Genomic DNA, 19287 nt, shown 5'->3' with positions numbered 1-19287 from the left:
TCTGTGTGCCTCGGGGGGGCCGCAGCTCATCGGCACACCTGGGAAGGCGCCAGGTCATACAGGACGCAAAGAAACGTTTTCATGTAGAGGATGGCCTCGTACAGGGACTTCTGAAATAACCTAGCGTGGGGAATTATTGTGAGGTGTGGGTGGGTGTTCTCCTGTGTCCCGGCTGCCCGGGGCTCTGGCTGTGGCCGTGTGTAGCCGCAGCAGTCTGTGCAGGACCTTCACAGGCAGAGCAAGCTCAGGGCCAGCACCCTCTCAGCAGGAGCAGACTGCTGTCCTGAGAGGAAAGCTGGGCCCGAGGTTTCTGATACCAGTGTGCAGGCAGCCTAGGACAGCAGGTCATACAGATAGCTGGCATTGTTGGGGCAGGGGTGAAAGGAAGAAGAGGAAAGAGGGTCTCCCCAGCTAAGCAATGCCTGGTGCAGACCAATCTTTTTTCTTCTATGGTGGGGGCTGTATTGGACTGGATTTAAGTTGCACAGGGCTATACCAGCGCACAGGGTTTGTTGCTGCACCTTCATATCCAGAATAGTTAACAATAGCTTATAGGAGAGCAGTGGAGTTCATACAAGCCTTGCTCCTTCCCTTCCTTGTGCTTCTCCTTTGCCCTGTGCACAGCTGCTGCAGACCTGGCCATAACTGCAGAACTTGGACCAGTCTGCGTCCCTGGATGTGTAGTGTACGCTCACTGAAAGAGAGGCTTGCCCTGTGTTACTGTCTCCCCTGCAATGTGTGAGGCTTCAGGTATTATCAAAGGGGCAGTGGCCAAGGGACACTCACCCTCAACTCACCTTAGGCAGGACTTATCTGGGGGCCATTCAGAGTAGAGATCAATCTTTCAGTACTCTTGACTTGGCCTGGAGAACTGACTCAAGGGTAGACTGTTTCTCTCTGTCAACAGCAGAAGGAGCTGAGGAAAGGCTATATGTGCCTTTGAATTCACTGGCTCCTGGGGGAAGGTGGGGAAGGGTTTACTTGCTGCATGTAAAGATGCATGAAGATCTAGGGAACTAAACAAGGCTCATTTTGTGATTAAAAATTTAAATCTTTAGAGAGGAAATAGAAGATGCTGTTTAGTGTTCAGGATGTGTTCCTATGACGCCTTGGCTGTTGGTCAGAAAGTGCAACCCTGTCTTCTGCTAAGCAGTATTCCAGAGCTGTTCAATAATAAATGCCCAGCTCTAGGAAACTCAGGTTCTAAAAGTCTTCCCTGCTTCAGTTTCTAGTACAGAAAGTCCTGCATGCTGTCTACTAGCAGTAGAAAGCCTGTATGGTTCTCAGAAATGAGATACTGATTTTCTATGAGGTAGGATCCTGTGTAATCAGTGTATAAGGCTGGGTATGAGCTGCAGTAGTAAACAGGCACTCTTTATAAAGGGAATGATTAATCTGACCTTTTTTAGACATCTCTTTTAGGATAAGTTGAATAGTGCTTTAGAAATGTCTCATTCTCTTCACTGACAAAAGGAAAGCAGAGTGACTGGTTCAGATGTCAGTGTTTGCATTCTCCCACTTAGTGTGTCAGATCTGCTGTAGAGTACTGCTACTATGAAATCAGTGCTATTCTGAAAAGTACTTGACAAATATCCATCCGTGTGTATGGTTTTTAAAGGAATTGTTTCCATTAAAATTGTTTTTCCAGTGACACTTCAGGTACCTAAGAAACTCTCTGTCACAAAAACTGTTGTGACTCTATGTAGCAGTCATGCTGCAGCAGCATTGGAAGGGAGGAATAACAGGAGAGATGAAATGGAAAAGGTGCAGGTGAGTAATGCAACATTCAAATGCACAGGTAAGCTATTTGCTTTCCTGATGTGTTTTACCTTTGGCCTGGAATTTGTTATGTGTATACTGCCTTCTCGACATGGAGGAGGTCCATTTAGGAAGTGTCTGCCAGAGAAATGTCAGGAGCAACTGTTTTTCGATTTAGCTTCTCTCCCATTCCTCCAGGCTATCGTCCTGCAAACTAAAATTGAAACCATGCTAATGAAGTCCTCAAGATGCATTTGTTATCTCTGAGGGAACATGTATCTTGTGAAAAATATGCGAGAAGAGCATGAATGACTCAGTTTCCCACTTGATTTAATAACCACTATGCGTGAAGAAGATAATTTCTTTGGTTGCGCAGGATGTAGCTGTTGATTTTGTTACATAGGCAGAACTAGATGCTGTGAAAAATTTGCCAAAAAGTAGCTTTCTGAGAGTAAAATTTTTGTCATGACAATAGAAGGTTGGATTCTTGGCCAGGAATGAAAGAACACATGGAATCTCACTAACATGTGAAACAGTGACTTCAGACCGCTTCCCATTTAGGTGTTGTTTTCTGTTGCTGTATGCTTTATACACTTTTTTTTTCCTTTTTAGGCATTACTTGTTGCTTTTTTGATAATCTCAAATAAACCTATGCTCCAGCAACCCACCGGTAACTTCTTAAAAATTGACTTCTTACAAAAAGCATGGTGATACATGTCTGTACTAGCAAGTTATTGCAATAACATTACACTTAAAAACAGCTCGCTGTTTTAATGGTATCTAATTGTGACTGTTCATATATTAAGATGTAAACTTTTAGTCAGTGACCCCACTTTTTCATGTTCTCTCCTTTGATTGCACCAGTTGCAAGGTCAGTACTGAAGATCCTGATAACTCTTTTCATGCAATTACTTTAACTGTTGAGTAAGGGTGCTTCACAGATGCATACTCAATGTCCTTGCTTGTAGTGGTTTATAATCCTTATTAATATTATTGAGAAGTTTCTGTGAGAGTATCAATCTCAACTTCTAAGAAAAGGAGGTAGTATCAGGACAGGTGGGCTAACAGGCTTGTTGATATCTTGTAGTAATTGTAGTTGAAGGTGGTTGAATATTGAAAAAAGACCATGCTTTTACATCATTCTGGGAAACCTGGCCCTCAGGGCAATCACTTGCCTTTCTAAATAAGCAAAACAGTCTGGAAAATCCTCCTTTCAACAACAGAGCTTTCTTCCTTCCCACAGCCTTTTATGGTCTGATTGGAGAGTCTGTGAATTCTAGAATTGTTAAAATATACAACTCAATGGGTTTAGTAATCTTGGTTGAACCCATCCCACAGAGAAATTTCATAAAACTTTTTTTGTAAGATGATAAGAACTTCCTGTGAAAAATGTAGGTAAAATATTCTTCCTTCCTTAAAATGTAATGTCTTTTAAAAGATGTCATTGTCTTCACTCTTAGTCATAGAGTCATACGATGGTTTGAGTTGGGAGGGACCTTTAAAGGTCATCCAGTCCAACCCACCTGCAATGAACAGGGACATCTTCAACTAGATTAGGTTGCTCAGAGCCCCATCTTTCCAGGGATGGGGCATCTATAGCCTCTCCTGGGAACCTCTTCCAGGGTTTCAACACCCTCATTGTAAAAAATTTCATCCTTATATCTAGTCTGAATTTACCCTCTTTCAGTTTAAAACCATTACCCCTTGTCCTGTTGCTCCAGGCCCTGTTAAAAAGTCTGTCCTCATCTTTCTTATAAGCCCCCTGTAAATATTGACAGGCCATGATAAGGTCTCTCCTCTTCTCCAGGCTAAGCAACCCCGACTCTCTCAGCCTTTCCTCCCTCTGATGATTTTTGTGTCCCTCCTCTGGACCCACTCCAACAGGTCTGTGTCTTTCCTGTGCGGAGGACTCCAGAGCTGGACACAGTACTCCAGGTGGGGTCTCATAAGAGCGGAGTAGAGAGGGAGAATCACCTCCCTTGACCTGCTGGTCACACTTCTTTTGATGCAGCCCAGGATACAGCTGCTCTCAATCCCCTCGTTACCCAGCTGGTATTGATACCAGGGGCTGCCCCAGCCGAGGTGCAGGACCTTGCGCTTGGCCTCGTTGAACTTCATGAGGTTCCCGTGGCCACTCCTTGAGTTTGTCTGAATCCTTCTGAGTGGTATCCTGTCCCTCAGGCATGTCGACTGCACCACTCAGCTTGGCGTCATCTGCAAATTTGCTGAGGGTGGACTCAATCCCACTGCCTATGTTGTTGATGAAGATATACAGTACTGGTCCCCGTATGAAGTGTGTCAGTCTTCTGTGTGTCAGTCTTTCATCTCTACAGTGAAGTGACTTAATTACACTGTAATTTACAAGCAGGAGTTGAATTAGAGCTAAGATATTCAGTGTTCTACTTCAAGGCCCACAACCACTTCCTAAAAGTGTGATGAGGGGGTCTTTGAGATAACATTGTGGGATTACCAAAACCCAAGTTCTTCCTGAAGCCATTTGAAAGTCAGTCCTGGCTAAAACCTTATTAAAATCTGTTAATCTGCTTAGATATAGTAATTAAGGACTATTTAATTGGTGCTGCCTGGTAGCATAAAGGAATGGAATGCATTGAAAAGAAAATCTTCTCACATTCCAGTGAACATGTGTGGTCTCTTTGTGGGCCAAAACATGACTTCCTTATATACACAGTCAGTTTTCCACAGAAATGTCTGCACTTACTTTAGAGGGACACAGATCCAAGCAATCTGATTAGCTTTCTGCCAGGTTGTCTATATAAATCATACAGAGAGTGCCTCTCAAAGCTGAAGGCCTGCTGTAAAATAGCTGGGATATATAAAGGAGGAACACTTTTTTTTCCAGATGTGTTTTTGTAGGACATTCCTTGTCATGATTGCAACGGGGTTTTGAAGAAGAGTAACACTGAGTGAGGATAAAATTCACAGAGATAGGGGGAAGAGCATACCAATCTCTGTAGCTGGTGAAAACATCAGCTGCATTTCCACCTGATTGTAAATAAAGAATTACAGACAAAACAGACAACTGTCATCAGAGCATTCAACTCAGTGAACATTGTGAAGAAATGCATATTACTAGGTGTTGGTGAAGAGATTAAATCCTGTGTGAGCTGATCTGAGTCTTTGCCTGAATCTTGGCTAAAGGCCTAAGCTAATTTTTTTTTTTTGAAGTTCCAATAACAATTCAGATCTCCTTTTTCTTATCTGCTACATCATCTGTTTCTGTGACACCCAAGGAAAAAAAAGTCTTATTCCTTATACACCTTGTATATATTTTCAGTTTCATATTGTAATACTGGTTGAAGGAATGGGATCATGGAGTCCTGGCTCTGGGACCCTGGTTTGAGAGAGGACTGTGACATCCAGTAGGTTTTATGCTGGAATCAATGGCCTTGCAGTGTGTGCACCACAAAACTGATCTTCCCTCATAGAGCAAGCCTGAGGCATCAGACTTACTGTCTGCATGTGGAAAACATGGCATTGTATGCTGGCAAAATTAGCCCAAATGAGGTCTTTTCCAACCTTAGTGATTCTGTGATTCAGGAGAGGACAAGAGAGCACTAAGGTTTGGCCTGTGGTAGTACCTCTTCCGCTGGTAAAATGGCCTTGTTCAAACAGCTTTAATAATGTTTGTGTGATCAGTAGCAGTGAACTGGTGTTTTATAGAAGGAAAGATCATGGCTGAAGTTAAAGCACATGACTTGGACACTGGTGATCTGTATTTATTACTGATCTCCCATCCAAGGGACAAGCTGTTTTGAAGCTTTTATGTAAGGAGTGTTGAGCCCTTTGATGGGAGTTGTGTTATCTGTGATGCCTAAATCAATTTTTGGACAGATTTCTTCAGTCACGTTTTCACTTCAATGTATTGGCAGGATTGTCCTTTTCAGGATCCAGTGGTCCAGGAGCATATAGCATTGCAGAAAGTGGTGATGTGAAGGTCTGTGAAAAAAACAATTGCATCTGGAAAGGTATGTTCCAATACAGCAAATATTCTCGTGTTAGATACACCAGGCTGCATCTGCACTTGAAAAGCAAGTATTTCTACCTGCTCCAGCAAGTGTTACAGAATAATACGATGTGGCTGAGATCTGTGCTGCTCGGGGCTACTTCTAGAGCTTGTACTGCCTGTGAAGAGATAGTATTACACCTCTTCCAGTGTGGGTAACCCCTACGATTTTACCTCCTTTAGGCCCCATCTGATGCATTGGTGACCCTAAAACATTAATTTCCTTTCAGCTTTTAAGCTTCAGAACCTTACAAATAATGTGGGGATGTGCTGCAAAATGGGCATAGGATATGTATCATATGGACTGTTGGGTACCTGAGAGTGCAAGACATGCACTCAGTTTGTTCTTCCTACCTGTAGGGCAAGGTAGCTGAAGCAAACTGTCCCTAGCGCTACCTCCGGTTTCCACTGTTGGAAGAATTGGTTAATTTGCTCCAAAACCTATCTTAGGAATGAATGAGTGTAAGAGAGTGTGAATGATCAAGTGATTGTAAAACAAGTGGGATGTGAGGAGCTAACCTGTGAAATAATACAGATATTCTCAAAGTTATTTGAGTATGAGGCAGTTTATTAAATATCAGACCAACATCTTGTGGTGTTCTGTCTTGGACAGATGATTTGTTTTGGTGAGCTGGCTATTTCTGTGTATGGTGGGTCATAGGCTGGTTCATGCTTGTGTAAAAACAGTAAAAAGCAGCTTCTTTGTGAATCTGGAGTTCATCTCCTGTAGAAGAAGTTGGGGACTATGTGATAGATTTATATGTATATTCCTTCGTTGTTCTTCTCTGTGCAAATAAGACTCATTTCAGAACAATTAATAGCAACCAGTATAGGGGTTAGTCACTGTTTTTTTTATTGATGGAAAATGAATATCAGGAATACTGGGTTTTATTCCACCCACCTACTTGTTGATCAAATGGTCTAATGTGACAGTACTGACTACTTACCACTTCCTGAGTCTCATTTTGCAAAGTGACACATGCATGTGAGAGCTGAAATCCTGCCAAAAGTCAGTGATATCTGCTAGGACTCAGGCAAGATAACGTAAAATGGTGTTAGGAAGCTTAAGTGCCACTAATTACAAACCCTGTTTTGCACATCTTTACGAAGTAGGTGAATAGAGCTGAAAGGATGATCCGTTTTTATTTGGGGTAGATGAATTATTCATGAGGGAAGAAAAACCTGAAATTAGTAACAGAGATGATTTCATCCTTTATATCTCACTGAAAATACCAACTACCAATGTTAAAGAAGAAAAACATTTTCAGAGTGTTTCAGAAGCGTTGCCATTCATCCAACTGGTACAATTAAGTTCCTTAGTTTTACTGACTTAATATTACTTGGCTGGGTTCAGAAAGGTTTGGTAGAGTTTTTAAAATATAACCAAAAATCTAGATAATTAGAAATACGGATTTTTCTGTACAGAGAAATCTCATTTCAGTGATATTAGACCTTTTTAGGGTTAGAATGCAGTGTTACATATCCCACTGGGCAGGTCTGAGAAGATTGTTCCTGCAAATCTGCTTGGTTTTTTACTCCATAAAATTTTTGATATAGAAGAAAATAATTGTGGCCTCCTTCTTGCTCCTCTTCAGTCTTTATTTGGAGAGAGAGGGAGTACCACAGCTGACGGGAGACATTTGTTATCTGGCAGAAATGAATTTTGGATTAGGGGAGAAGATTGAGGACAGAGTAGGGAAGTTCTCCACAGTTTGTCATTGGGCTTCTGTATACGATGTTTATGTGTATATTTAAGTAATTTATAAAGTACAAAAACTTAACAGAAAAGGTTAGTTGTAGAGATAAGTAATGTCTTCTGCCCCTGAAACTTTTGATATTCATTCTAAATACTCCTCTCTGGAGAATAACTCAAAGAGGAAGTCAAAACACAGAGAAAAGCACAGAAAAGTGAACATCCAGCTTTCTGCTCTACACATTACAGCAAGGTAATTTCTTACACATAAAAATCTAGCATTAAATGATTCATAGTGCTAATGATCTGTCTTTGTTTCTGTGGTGCTTGTGAGTTCTTGCAGCATAATGTAGACAATGACCACAAAGGGTGACTCTTCTGCTTGCTCATAGTTGTATTTGCTTTTGTTTCTTGCTTATGTGTTGTCACAAGCTTAACGTGCTGTGGTCAAAGTGCGTGTGCTTTAGAAACCTTTTCCTGTGGTTAGGTATTGATGGGCGAGACCTTTTGGTGGGAAATTAACACCAGAAAGCAAAAAAGGTAATTGCTGTATGAGAGGGTTTTGAAGTGGGAGAGCACGTATGAAACATTCTGCCACTAAAAACTTTTGAGAGAAAACTAAGGCAAGAAAGACAAAACCCCCGCCATGTTCTGTATTGAGCTGGTACAATTTAAACAATATTGTGGACCCTATTGTCTGTTCTAGCTGACTAAATCCAAGGAGGTTTGAAAGAGGTGGTAAAAGGTGACTTTCACCTAGTTTAGTGTGTTTAGTGTTTTGAGCCTGCCCAGGATAAATTAGACCCTTCTGGCCTCCTCTGGAGAGACAAATGTAGTGAGAATGTGAAAGGTAGGCCTGAGAAAAACTGGTGGTGGTTTGCATTACTGAACTGCGTGTGATGAATCTTCAAATACAGGATGCCGAGAGGCGACCCAGAGTGAGTTTAGAGCTGTTACCAACATGAAGCCTTCCATGCCATTGGAGCCAGAAGTGAGGCTTCATATTGCTGGCTTGCGCAATGATTACTGTAAGTTAATTTCTCCTGTGTGGTGGTTTTTGCAGAGGTTGGGAATTCTTAGGTATGTTTCAGGAAAGATGGTGAAGGTGTGTCCCCTTCACGTAAAATGGAAGTTCTGCAGGACATGTGCATGATGTCGTTTTTGTTACAAGGATGCATGTTTGAAAACTGCCTGTCCTAAGATGGAGACATAACTGATCAAACCCTTAAATCAATACTACCTAACTCTCATGCAGTTTTCTTCAGCTATAAATCTCAATACAACTTTCAAGTCAAACCAGTATACTTACCTCTGCTTAATTAAGTTAAACTTTTAAGCTATCAGCCTCGGATATCTAGCAGCCAGTCAACACAGCAGCAACTTTATTGAGCAGACTTTGAAATCTCTTGTTTTGGGAGACGTCAGTGACATTGTTTATGGTTTGAATAATAGATACCTTCTGAACTAAATTCACACTTGTGTCATTGGAGGTGCATAGGCATAAATTAAACATGCACAAGTTACGCATGAACACACACGGATCTCTGGTCTAAAGCAGCAAATACATGTTTTAGCACTTCATAAGATGTAATGAACAACTCCGTATGTGCTTTCTAACTGTCCCTGTGGAGATTTTTTTCAATATATCCTTGCAAGCGTTCATTTATATCTATGAACAGGACAAAAATTTCTATGATTAACACTGATTGTGCACAAGCTATGTCCCAAGATTACAGCATTAGCAGAAGTCTTTTGAAGTGATTTCTGGCTGTAACAGAAAAAAACCCGGTAGAACTAGTAAACTAGTAAAACAGCTGACTGACAGATTCAGCTTTTCTTCAGAGTGATTTTAGGTACGAAAATATGATGTCAGACCTTGGCCAATGGTAACAATCTTCTCTGCTTCAGGGTTTGTACAAAATTACTTTTAAGCTGCTCTAAATGGGCAGCTGAGGATTTCTATTGACATAGGAGAATGTTCTGGGTTGGTATTAAACGTTGTATACCAATTTCTTCTGGCCTACCTGACACAGAAGGCTCTTCTGAGGCTAATTGCTTTAGTGACTTGCTTTGCCAGGATCTGCAAGTGCAATGCACCCAGCATCGGGGGCAGTGGAAACAGTATTTTCATCATATGCTTGCTGAGCAAGCTCTGAAGGTGAGGAGCGGAATTTCCCTAGTTCCTTTCTGCATTCTTTTTTCCTATCATGTGCAGGGTAAATATTATCATTAACCTGAAGATGCAGGACAGACTGTAGCATACACTATCTCCTGTGTCTTTCTCAATAACAAGAATTGCCTTGCAACAAGAGTGTTTTTGAAACTGTAGCTGTTGGTGGAGGAGCTTTGTTGCTGGTGGCAGAAATTAGAGTGAGTGATGTCGTGGTCCAAAATGCAGGGTGATAGGTTAAAAAATTCTAGTGGGGTAGCTGTAAGTCAGATCCTACTGTGCAAACATACCAGTTTGTGAAGATTAGCCTCATGAAGACCTTGACTTGTTAGAGATACTCTCCTTCACGTAGGAGGAATACTTGCTAGTAATGGTTTCGTAGAAGCATTCTCTTGAAGTTTTTCCATAGCTATTAAAAAAAAAAAAAGCCTCTCTTCCCCCAAACCATATTCCCCTTCACCCTATCCTATTACCTACAACTTTTTGGCAGTAATTTTTAGTAGCTTTCTTCTAGATCTAAACATACTGGACTGGAGCCTTGAAAATCTCATTGCTGTTGCTGTAGGATCTGCTGCACACGTCTGGAATGGAGGAACTCTTCAAGCCATTGAAAGCATTGATTTGAAGTCCAGTTCCAAATACATTTCATCTCTGGCTTGGATAAAAGAAGGAACTTGCCTTGCGATTGGCACCAGTGATGGAGAAGTGCAAGTACAAGATAATTTACTTTTTTAGTCTTTCTCCATTTTTAGCTAAAGTGGCCACAAGAAAATTTTTTTCTTTTTTTTTTTTTTTTTTTAAGGAAAAAAACTGAGAACTGCTGGAGAGAGTCCAGCGCAGAGCCACAAAGATGATTAAGGGAATGGAGCATCTCCCTTATGAGGAAAGGCTGAGGGAGCTGGGTCTCTTTAGCCTGGAAAAGAGGAGACTGAGGGGTGACCTAATCAATGTTTATAAATATGTAAAGGGTGAGTGTCAGGAGGATGGAGCCAGGCTCTTCTCTGTGACATCCAGTGATAGGACAAGGGGCAATGGGTTCAAGCTAGAACGTAGAAGGTTCCACTTGAATAGGAGAAAAAACTTCTTCACGGTGAGGGTGACAGAGCACTGGAACAGGCTGCCCAGAGAGGTTGTGGAGTCTCCTTCTCTGGAGACATTCAAAGCCCGCCTGGATGTGTTCCTGTGTGATCTGATCTAGGTGTTCCTGCTCTGGCAGGGGGATTGGACTAGATGATCTTTCGAGGTCCCTTCCAATCTCTAACATTCTGTGATTCTGTGAAATTGAAAAGATTGGCTAAACTGCAGAACTCTGTTGGAGACAATACATAGCACTTCTTTGTATCGTGCTGTACCTTACTGAATAGCTTAGTGACATTCAGTGTTATCAGCATGTAATGGAGCCTCTGAAAGCCACTAAAAAAGCTGATGACTGAATTAATGATTCAGTTGTTCAGAGACAATCGGATTTTTTTTTCTGCTAGTAAGAGGAACTCCTTCATTAAATTATTTTACTCAGCACAGTCTATTTTTTTAAATCTCTTTTGCTAAGATCATTCTAGTGATCAATGCCTTGAGAACTCAACCCAAAACTGTCCTTACGGATTCACATACGAGAATTTGACTTCAGTCTGACTACACACATACCTCTCAGCCTGCAGTTATAGGGCAGTCTTATTATCAAAGATTTTAGTGGGACTCAGATGCTAGATAATTACTGGCTCAGATGCCAGATGATATGAGGATCTACCTGCTGCAGTATTGAGCCAGCAATTGGAAGGTACTGAAGGCCAGTGCTTTCAAGTACGGACTTCCAAATACTGACATGTAAATAAATAGCTGTAAACTCAGAGATGTGCATTCCCTTCAGTCCTGTCTGACTTCAGCATCACTGATATAGGCGCCAAAATTAGGAAATACTCCCTCTTGTCTTGTGAAATAAATGAACTTGAGGTTCCGTATGTCACATCAGAACTGAGCAGTGGCTTAACTGCAAACAAATGAAGAGAACAACAATCTTTTTTCTTTTTGTTGTTAAATTTCTATTTCTTGTTTGTTTTGGATTGGCAGCTGTGGGACATTGAAACCAAAAAGAGGTTGAGAAATATGTTTGGTCACTTGTCTGTAGTTGGAGCTCTGAGCTGGAATCATTATATTCTGAGCAGGTGAGTGGTATAGTATATTCCCAGAAAGAGTCCTGCTGCTTTTACTTAGACAAATGCCCCATTCATTTTAGCTGTTTTCATTGGCTTTTCTCAAAGTGTTTCATCCTGTCCCTATACTTATCAGCCCTCTGAGAAGTCATATGTACATTTACTATATGCAGGAAAGCAGCCAAAGGGGATTTAGCGTGCCTCTGTAGTCTCTGTTTCTTACTCTGCTTGCAGAAAGCTGTTACTACTTGCAGAATTTCACTCAGATGTGGAGGCTGTGGCTCTGGTTTTGTGCAAAGCCTGAGCTTGAAATGATGGTGTCCCCAGTGGGTCTGGACTCCAAAAATCGTAGCCTGCCCTGTGCCAGGTAGAAGGCATGTAGTTTAGGCTGCCCCTCCATTGGTATCGAGACTACATCTGTCTTTTCAGATACACTACAAAACACAACTGTTACGAGTTGCACAGCTCTCTCGCTGTGTATCTACAAGGGAAGGTCATCTCGTTACCGGTTGGGCCACAACCCAAGGAGGATTGAGTGATTGACCTTTTCTTTGACAAGGGTGAATTTTATACTAGTTGGTGAATATTTTAAATTTAGGGATCATTTCAGTCTGGGGATTCAGATGAGAAAGATCAAGTTTACTCTTTTGTGTTTTTTTTTCTCCCACTTTCTGTTTCAGATCTTTGACTCAGACTTGAAGGGGTGAGGGGAGACTTGTTTATGATGGGTGCTTCTGGAATTTTGAAATCATATTATAGTCTTATGTTTTACTTAATGCAGAAATTTACTTAATGCAAGGGTGGACTGAATTTATTGTTAAACTCAATATGAAACTAGTATCTCTTGATAGGAACACTAGAAGTAGTTGTATTTTGATTTCACAAGATGTTCTGGTTTTTGATTGTGTTAGGTCTGCTAGGTGGAGTGAGGGACAAGGATACCAGCTGAATGAGTTAATAGAATGCTGTAGCTGGAGCAGGCATGCTGTGTGGGTTGTGTTACAAGGATGCAGCTAGAACGTCCTGTCAATGCCAAGTGACATAACCTTATTACAGTAAGCATTGGTTTTAATTTGCACTTCAGGTTGGCCAAAGGAGTGAAAACAATAGAAACTATAATTACAGATCTGAGAAGAAATTTGTGATAAATGTGGCATGAACATGTGAACTGCAGTTATGGTTGACAGATTAGGTTAAGATAATATTTATTTCTCTTGCTAGGTTTGAAACTAACCGGTTCATTTTAACATTAGGGCAGAGTTAAAATATCTGTGTAAGTAGAAAAAAAGATCTGGAGTCGATATTTGTTGTTACTAAAATAAGAGCAGCATTCTTACAGTAAACTTGACCGTGGACAATTGATACTTTTGAATTACATACTAATTCCTGTGGTTAAAAATAGTCCAACAACACACCAGCATGAACCTGTAAATAAATTTCAGTACCCTAAATTAACCCGTCACAAAATTTTGTTAGCTTCTTTTTGTCTGTAGCAAAACAGATGCCATCTTCTGAGTCAAAAGCAAATAATTATGATTTGTTTTTATGCCAAGTGGAAAAATGTCCTTTCAGCCAGGATTCTCAGGAGCCCAGTTCCTTACTACTCATACCACTAGAATTACTGAAAAACATAATATGGCCAACACTGGCAATTCAATTCTGTTTCTCTTTTTTAGCTTTTCTGCTTATTATTTAGTAGGAAAAATCTGTATAAATCTTCAAGAGGCAAATGATGATGCCTTTGTATACAAAGTACATATTCCCATGAATCTTCATAGGTATTTTCCATAAAGATGTGCTTAATATTCACTGCAGCACTGCTTATGTGAAGTCTTTCATGCTTTTCCGAACTTCAAGAGCTTGGAAAGTCCATAATACAAACATAATGAAATGATGTTTCTTGCAGTCAGTCAGTTTTGTGTGTGCGTCACACAAGTTGCATCTGAGAAATCTTTAAGAGGCACTATGGGAAAGTCTCCCGTCATTGTTGCCTTAAATTAATCTATTGCAGTAATGTCAGGTATCAGTTTCTCAGTTATCCAGGAAGATGATATTGAACTTCCTGATTTTTTCAGTGTCATCATAATAGCTGGGAGTGTGAATTTCCAGCGGGAAGCTCTTCTGTTTTGTCATAGGTTTAATGTAGGCAGTATTCTTAGAAATGCAGGAAAATGTACTGCAAGGTGTTTTCAATATTTTAAGTTCAGCTCTACTATTGATGTGTAAAACCAGCATCTGGGAACTAAGCTGTAATAGTGGCTGTGCTTCCAGGCAGGATATTTCCTCCTCCTTTTGTCAGAGTGATGATACTGGCTGTAGCACTATGTATCGATTTCCTAACAGGCAGTTAGTGCAACAGTGTCAGGCTGTGGGGATTCTCTATTGGCCTAGGAGTGGGAGGGAGAAAGGAGACAAGGGATGGGATCGAACCGAAGAGCACGCTGTTACTTGCTAGTAAGCACTTTCCGAGAGCAATGCCGTTTTACACTCCCTCCTTGTTGGGCATCCAGTCATATCTGGCCTTGGGAAAAATCATCTTGCAAAATTGTTTTTCATGAAGAACAGGAAGTAGTTTACATTGAATGGCTTGACAGTTGAACAGGGTGCAGACTGGTGGCATACAATGCAATGTATCTTCAGGGAGGTGAAAACCATAAGAGAGAAAAGGTATTCTGCCTGGCTTGAACTGAGCAGCTGCTTGGCTCCTTTCTGTTGTCAGTCACCTCTACAGTCAGGGTGTGCTTTTGATAGTGGGTTTGTGTTTCTTTTACTGAAATACTGTTGTTCTGCAGACACATTTCACTCTGATGTGGTTTGCTTCTGAAACTGCTGAAGAAACATCAGTGTGATGATGTAGCTTGTCTTCCTTAACATTGACCCATGCTGTCTTTTCTCATTTACAGTGGTTCACGACTAGGATCTATTCATCACCATGATGTTCGGGTTCCTCGGCACCATGCTGGGACTCTTTGCCAAAACAAACAAAGCATTTGCAGCCTGAAATGGTCACTAACCAACCAGTTTCTGGCAAGTGGGTCTAGTGATGGTATATTGAATATCTGGCCTAGTGACCCTGGTGTGAAATTGCAGTCACAGCCACTGAAAACCATGCCTCATTCCTCAGCAGTTAAGGTATGTGGAGAAGGACTGTTTTTCTGTACTTGCATTCATGAAATCACATTGTTGATGTGGACAGTCAGAATTTTTCAAATTATCTCACCGATATCAATTAGTTTCTTCTCCCTGACTGTGATGCAGTTCATTTTAAGACCAGTTCCCCTGTTCCAATTCACAGATAATTTTCTAGGGCTTTGATTAGGACATTGTACTGTATTAGTAGGCCTTTGTAAATATAATGCCTTACAGCCTTCTCCTGTATCTCTTTGCCTTGCACAGAAAATTTTGATGGTGCAATACTTACGAGTTAACAAACAAGATCGTTCAATTTTTTGAGTTTTGGAAAATTGTCTCTGCTGCAGTTATTTTAAATATGAGGTTCCTTTTGCCCTGCTTCCCATATTTTCATGTCATTGCTGGTAGCAAATAGTCTGAAGTAGGAAACTGTAAATGAGACATTTTAAGATTCTTCATCTTTACCAAGTTCTGGTCTGTGTGGGAGAGAGGGACAGGTATTAGCAACAGTAGGCCCAGTAGAGTCTGGGGCTGGTCTGAAGCACGGGGATTAAAGGGTTAGAGGAGTTTATTGAAACAGGTGGAATTGAGTTTTTAGTAGCTTTTGTTCAGGTAGAGTCTGTGCCTTAGGTATATCCTGGAAGTATCTCAGAAGAAACCAGGTCTGTTGTAGGCCCTGTAAGTCATGTTGCTGAGGCTTCTGTGATGGCTTGGCTTAGGCTGTAAGACTCTATCCTGCTGGGTTCTGCTGGTACTGAGGTGTGAGTCTGTGGCCTGTGAAGGATAAGCAGAGAAGCTGGAGTTTATGAGCATATGTGGGACAGTGTAGGCTACTGTGAAGCAATGGCAAGGGAAGCAGCATTTGGAATTCTGGGGTCCTGCATTGCTGTGTATGTACATTCTGTGCACTTGTTGCAGTTCCTTTTTCCAACGAGGCTTTTCAGAAAAATCTACTTTGTTTCCAGCTAACCTCCTAGTCTGTTCTAGCATCTGTTTTATTTTTTTTAGGCTATGAACTGGTGTCCTTGGCAGTCTAAAGTCCTTGCTACAGGGGGTGGAATGAAAGATGGAATTTTGCGTGTCTGGGACATAAATCGTGAGAAAATCATCCAAAGTGCAGCTACAGATTCTCAGGTGAAATGATGAAATGTCTGCATACTTAGGCTATGCTCTTCTTGTATAGCTGTGCTCGTTTGGCAGACTCCCACTGACTTTGAGGGTGGTTCTGCGGTCAGAGGAACAGCAAGATTTTCTCTGGATGTGCAATTGTGCTGCATTCAGCAGCGCAATGTATGATTAGACTCAGAAGCAGTTTGTTGTTTCTCATTCAACCCTTCTGTCTCCCCACAGAAGTGATTGCAGAGGAGGTGGTTTCGCAGCCAGACACTTCTCATCATCTTTTCCTTATTGGCAGTTATAGTTTTGGCCAAAACTCATGATGTGAAGAGAATGTTGAGGGGGAGGGAAAATTCACAGAGTGCTGGGGTGAGAAGAGGTGTAATCCAGAGGGCAAACATCCATCCATGGAGTTTGAATATTAGGAGACAGAGGAACAGATTCTCAGCTGGACTAAGGCAGCATGACTGTTGATTTTTCTGGCACTATTACAGCTTAGCTGAGGATGTGTTTGAAGGGCTTTGGTTTTATACTGATAAGCTGTTGCCACGTTCAGATAGAACAATAAGGCAACTGTACATAGAAGCATTGTAAGGAATTAAATGATCCTTCTAAATAAGTAAATATTCTGCTGGAAGTATTTCTCAGTAGCTTGTTTAAACATTGTAGATAACATTTCAAATCTACTGAATGATGTTTGTTGACTGTTTCTGAAAAGTAAAGCAGAATTCTAAATTGCAATAGGTTTGTTCCTTGCTCTGGTTACCCAAAACCAGTGAACTGATGACTGCACAAGGCCTTCCTGGAAATCAGATGAAAATATGGAAGTATCCCATGCTTATCAATTCATCAGAACTCTATGGCAAGTATTTCACTTAATAGTTCTAACTATTTCAGTTAATTATCTGTCTAATCATCATGTTTTTGCAAGTCCATACCTTATGCATTTACATAAAAGAGTTAAAAGAGCAGTCACCTACACAACCTCCCTCTGCCTACACGCATACATTCATGTCTACAATCCAGATTCATGGGATTGTAAAGTTTGACTTATTAAGATAATAGCATAAGTTGTTTCACTAAAATTCCTTGTTTTGATGATGGGATTCTCTCCTGTCATTTTAAAGGCCATCCCAGGTGCAGGATGTGGAAATAAAAACTAGATTTAATTTTACCTTTGAGAATAGCGTATGGTGTAAAACATTTACCATGTAAGTCAAATGCATTGGTAATTTGATGAAGCTGGAGGGTTACTTATCACCCTGTTTCCTATTCAGTTTACTTACCTGCAAGAGGAGCTAATTGTCACGAACAAAAAGACCAGGTAATTGTTATGCAGATATATTCCTGTTTATGAAGACTCTTTAATACCTTACTATAAGCAGTTGAATGTTGGAAGAAATTGAGAAGGTATCAAAATAAGTTAAAAAAAAAATACTGTGATCGATGATTGTGAGATGGTGCTAAGTCAGTCTCATACACCCTTAACCACATGATTTTTACACCCAAAGAAATGGACAGATAAATTGTAACTGAATCTCATTTAATCCTCCTGCAAAATGCTGAAGACCATAGCTAACAATGAAGCCCTGTCAGCTACTGTTGGGTACTTGAGGTTGCTTATTACTGAGCATATTGAGAACAGGATAACAACTGAAAGATAGTAACCATTTTATAGCACTGAGTCCATTTTTTGAGATACTTCTGATAGAACTCTTAGAGTAATCTACTAGAAAAAAAGATTCATTTTGGATATAAATGCTCTCTCCTTAGAAAAGTTGTAGATCAAAGAAAACATACAAGCAAAGAAAATATCTAATTGCTTTGAAAAATGTCTGAATGTGTTCTTGAAACAATGAAATAAAACCAGAAAACATGGAAATTAATAATTTCAACTTTTCTGATTTCTCCCTATCCCCCTTCACTTCTTTTTGACTGAAACTATTAATCAAATTTCAGTCAGTATTGTGGATATTTTTGGATGCCTTCAAAGACTACACCTCCAGCTCTTCAGAGTCATTACAGACACTGAACAGAGACAGTGTAAAGAATGCATGGAATTGTAAACTCATGGTCTTAAATATTGACAAAGATCATGTACACTTCAATAACTTGAGAAGGAGTGAAGCCTGAAAATTAATCTCTGCTGAAATTGTTTAATGATGTCGTCAAAATTCTAGTCACAAAGTTTACAAGGGACACATGTTAGTCATCACAAGGACAGCAGATATTTGCTTGTAGTCACAGTGGCTCCGGAGAGCCATTGTAGCAGCTTCACAAAGTTAGAGCAGACTGTCCATCTTCAACAGTCCTATGGATCTTCATCAGGCACTATTGTGATAAGTACTACAGTTTGGGAAGGCTTTACAGTTCCTCACATGTTTATCCTCATAAAATTATTTTGAGGTAGAGAAGTGCTGTCCATTCGTGTTCATGGAGAACTCAGGTACAGATAATGGGAGGACATAGGTCACCTACATTCGTTCAAGTTGTTCACCCAACACTTCCTTCACACCTTCACACTTCCTTTTAGTATGTGGTTCATCTGATCTGTTTTAGATGAGATACACTATGTCTCAGAATTTTTTCCTCTTGGGTGACTAGCTCAACTATATGATTATCAGTAACTCATCCAACCAGAGAAGCTAAGGCCAGTAACTTAGAGTAAAAAGGCTTCTAATTTCTTATGTCCCTGTGTGCCTAAAAACCTCATGGATTTGCTTAGCATTGTCATTGTACTAGATGATACAGGAGGTCTGTGGCAGAGCAGTGAGGTAAATACAGATCTCAGCAGTCTCAGTTTAATACCAGGCTCTTTCTGCCTTCAGTTCAAATGCAGTTGCTTCTGCTGAGGGAGTTTCTTGTTTAACCAGGTTAATGAGTTTTGTAAGTTTTTTATGCTGCTAGACTGGGGTAGCTTCTGGCCTTCAGTGCCCAGGTCCCAAAGTTTACTACAACTGCATACAGACTCAATATTCAATCCTAATAAATTATTTATTGGTATCACTGTTAAAAGATCTCCTTCACAGTAACAACTGAGCAGCTGGAGACACTATCTCATTATTGTTGGCTCAGCTGCAAACTGTCTGCAAGACGTGTGCAGCCAGATGGGAGAGCTCAGCAGTGAGACACATTGCCAAACACAGATGGGACTGATGCTGTAAATGTGTGAAGAATCAAGAGTTCAGGTTCAGTATTCTCCTTTGACAGAAATGTCACAGAATCACAGAATCACAAAATGTTA

General features: G+C 40.6%; 1 protein-coding gene across 1 annotated transcript; it reads left to right on the top strand.

The window, feature by feature from the left end:
- Positions 1-1648: 1648 nt before the first annotated feature.
- On the top strand, positions 1649-16922 carry CDC20B (cell division cycle 20B; the record flags this gene model as incomplete). Its single annotated transcript, XM_010085982.1, has 10 exons — positions 1649-1770; positions 2371-2465; positions 3940-4044; positions 5611-5744; positions 8393-8503; positions 10160-10356; positions 11713-11807; positions 14699-14927; positions 15936-16061; positions 16788-16922. Coding segments are annotated over 10 exons (1349 nt in total), but the record flags the coding sequence as incomplete, so codon positions are not given.
- Between the last annotated feature and the right edge of the window lie 2365 nt (positions 16923-19287).

Source organism: Pterocles gutturalis, unplaced genomic scaffold (genome assembly GCF_000699245.1).
Source record: "Pterocles gutturalis isolate BGI_N339 unplaced genomic scaffold, ASM69924v1 scaffold36595, whole genome shotgun sequence".
NCBI lineage: Eukaryota > Metazoa > Chordata > Aves > Pterocliformes > Pteroclidae > Pterocles > Pterocles gutturalis.
This window is presented reverse-complemented; position numbering and strand designations above follow the sequence as displayed.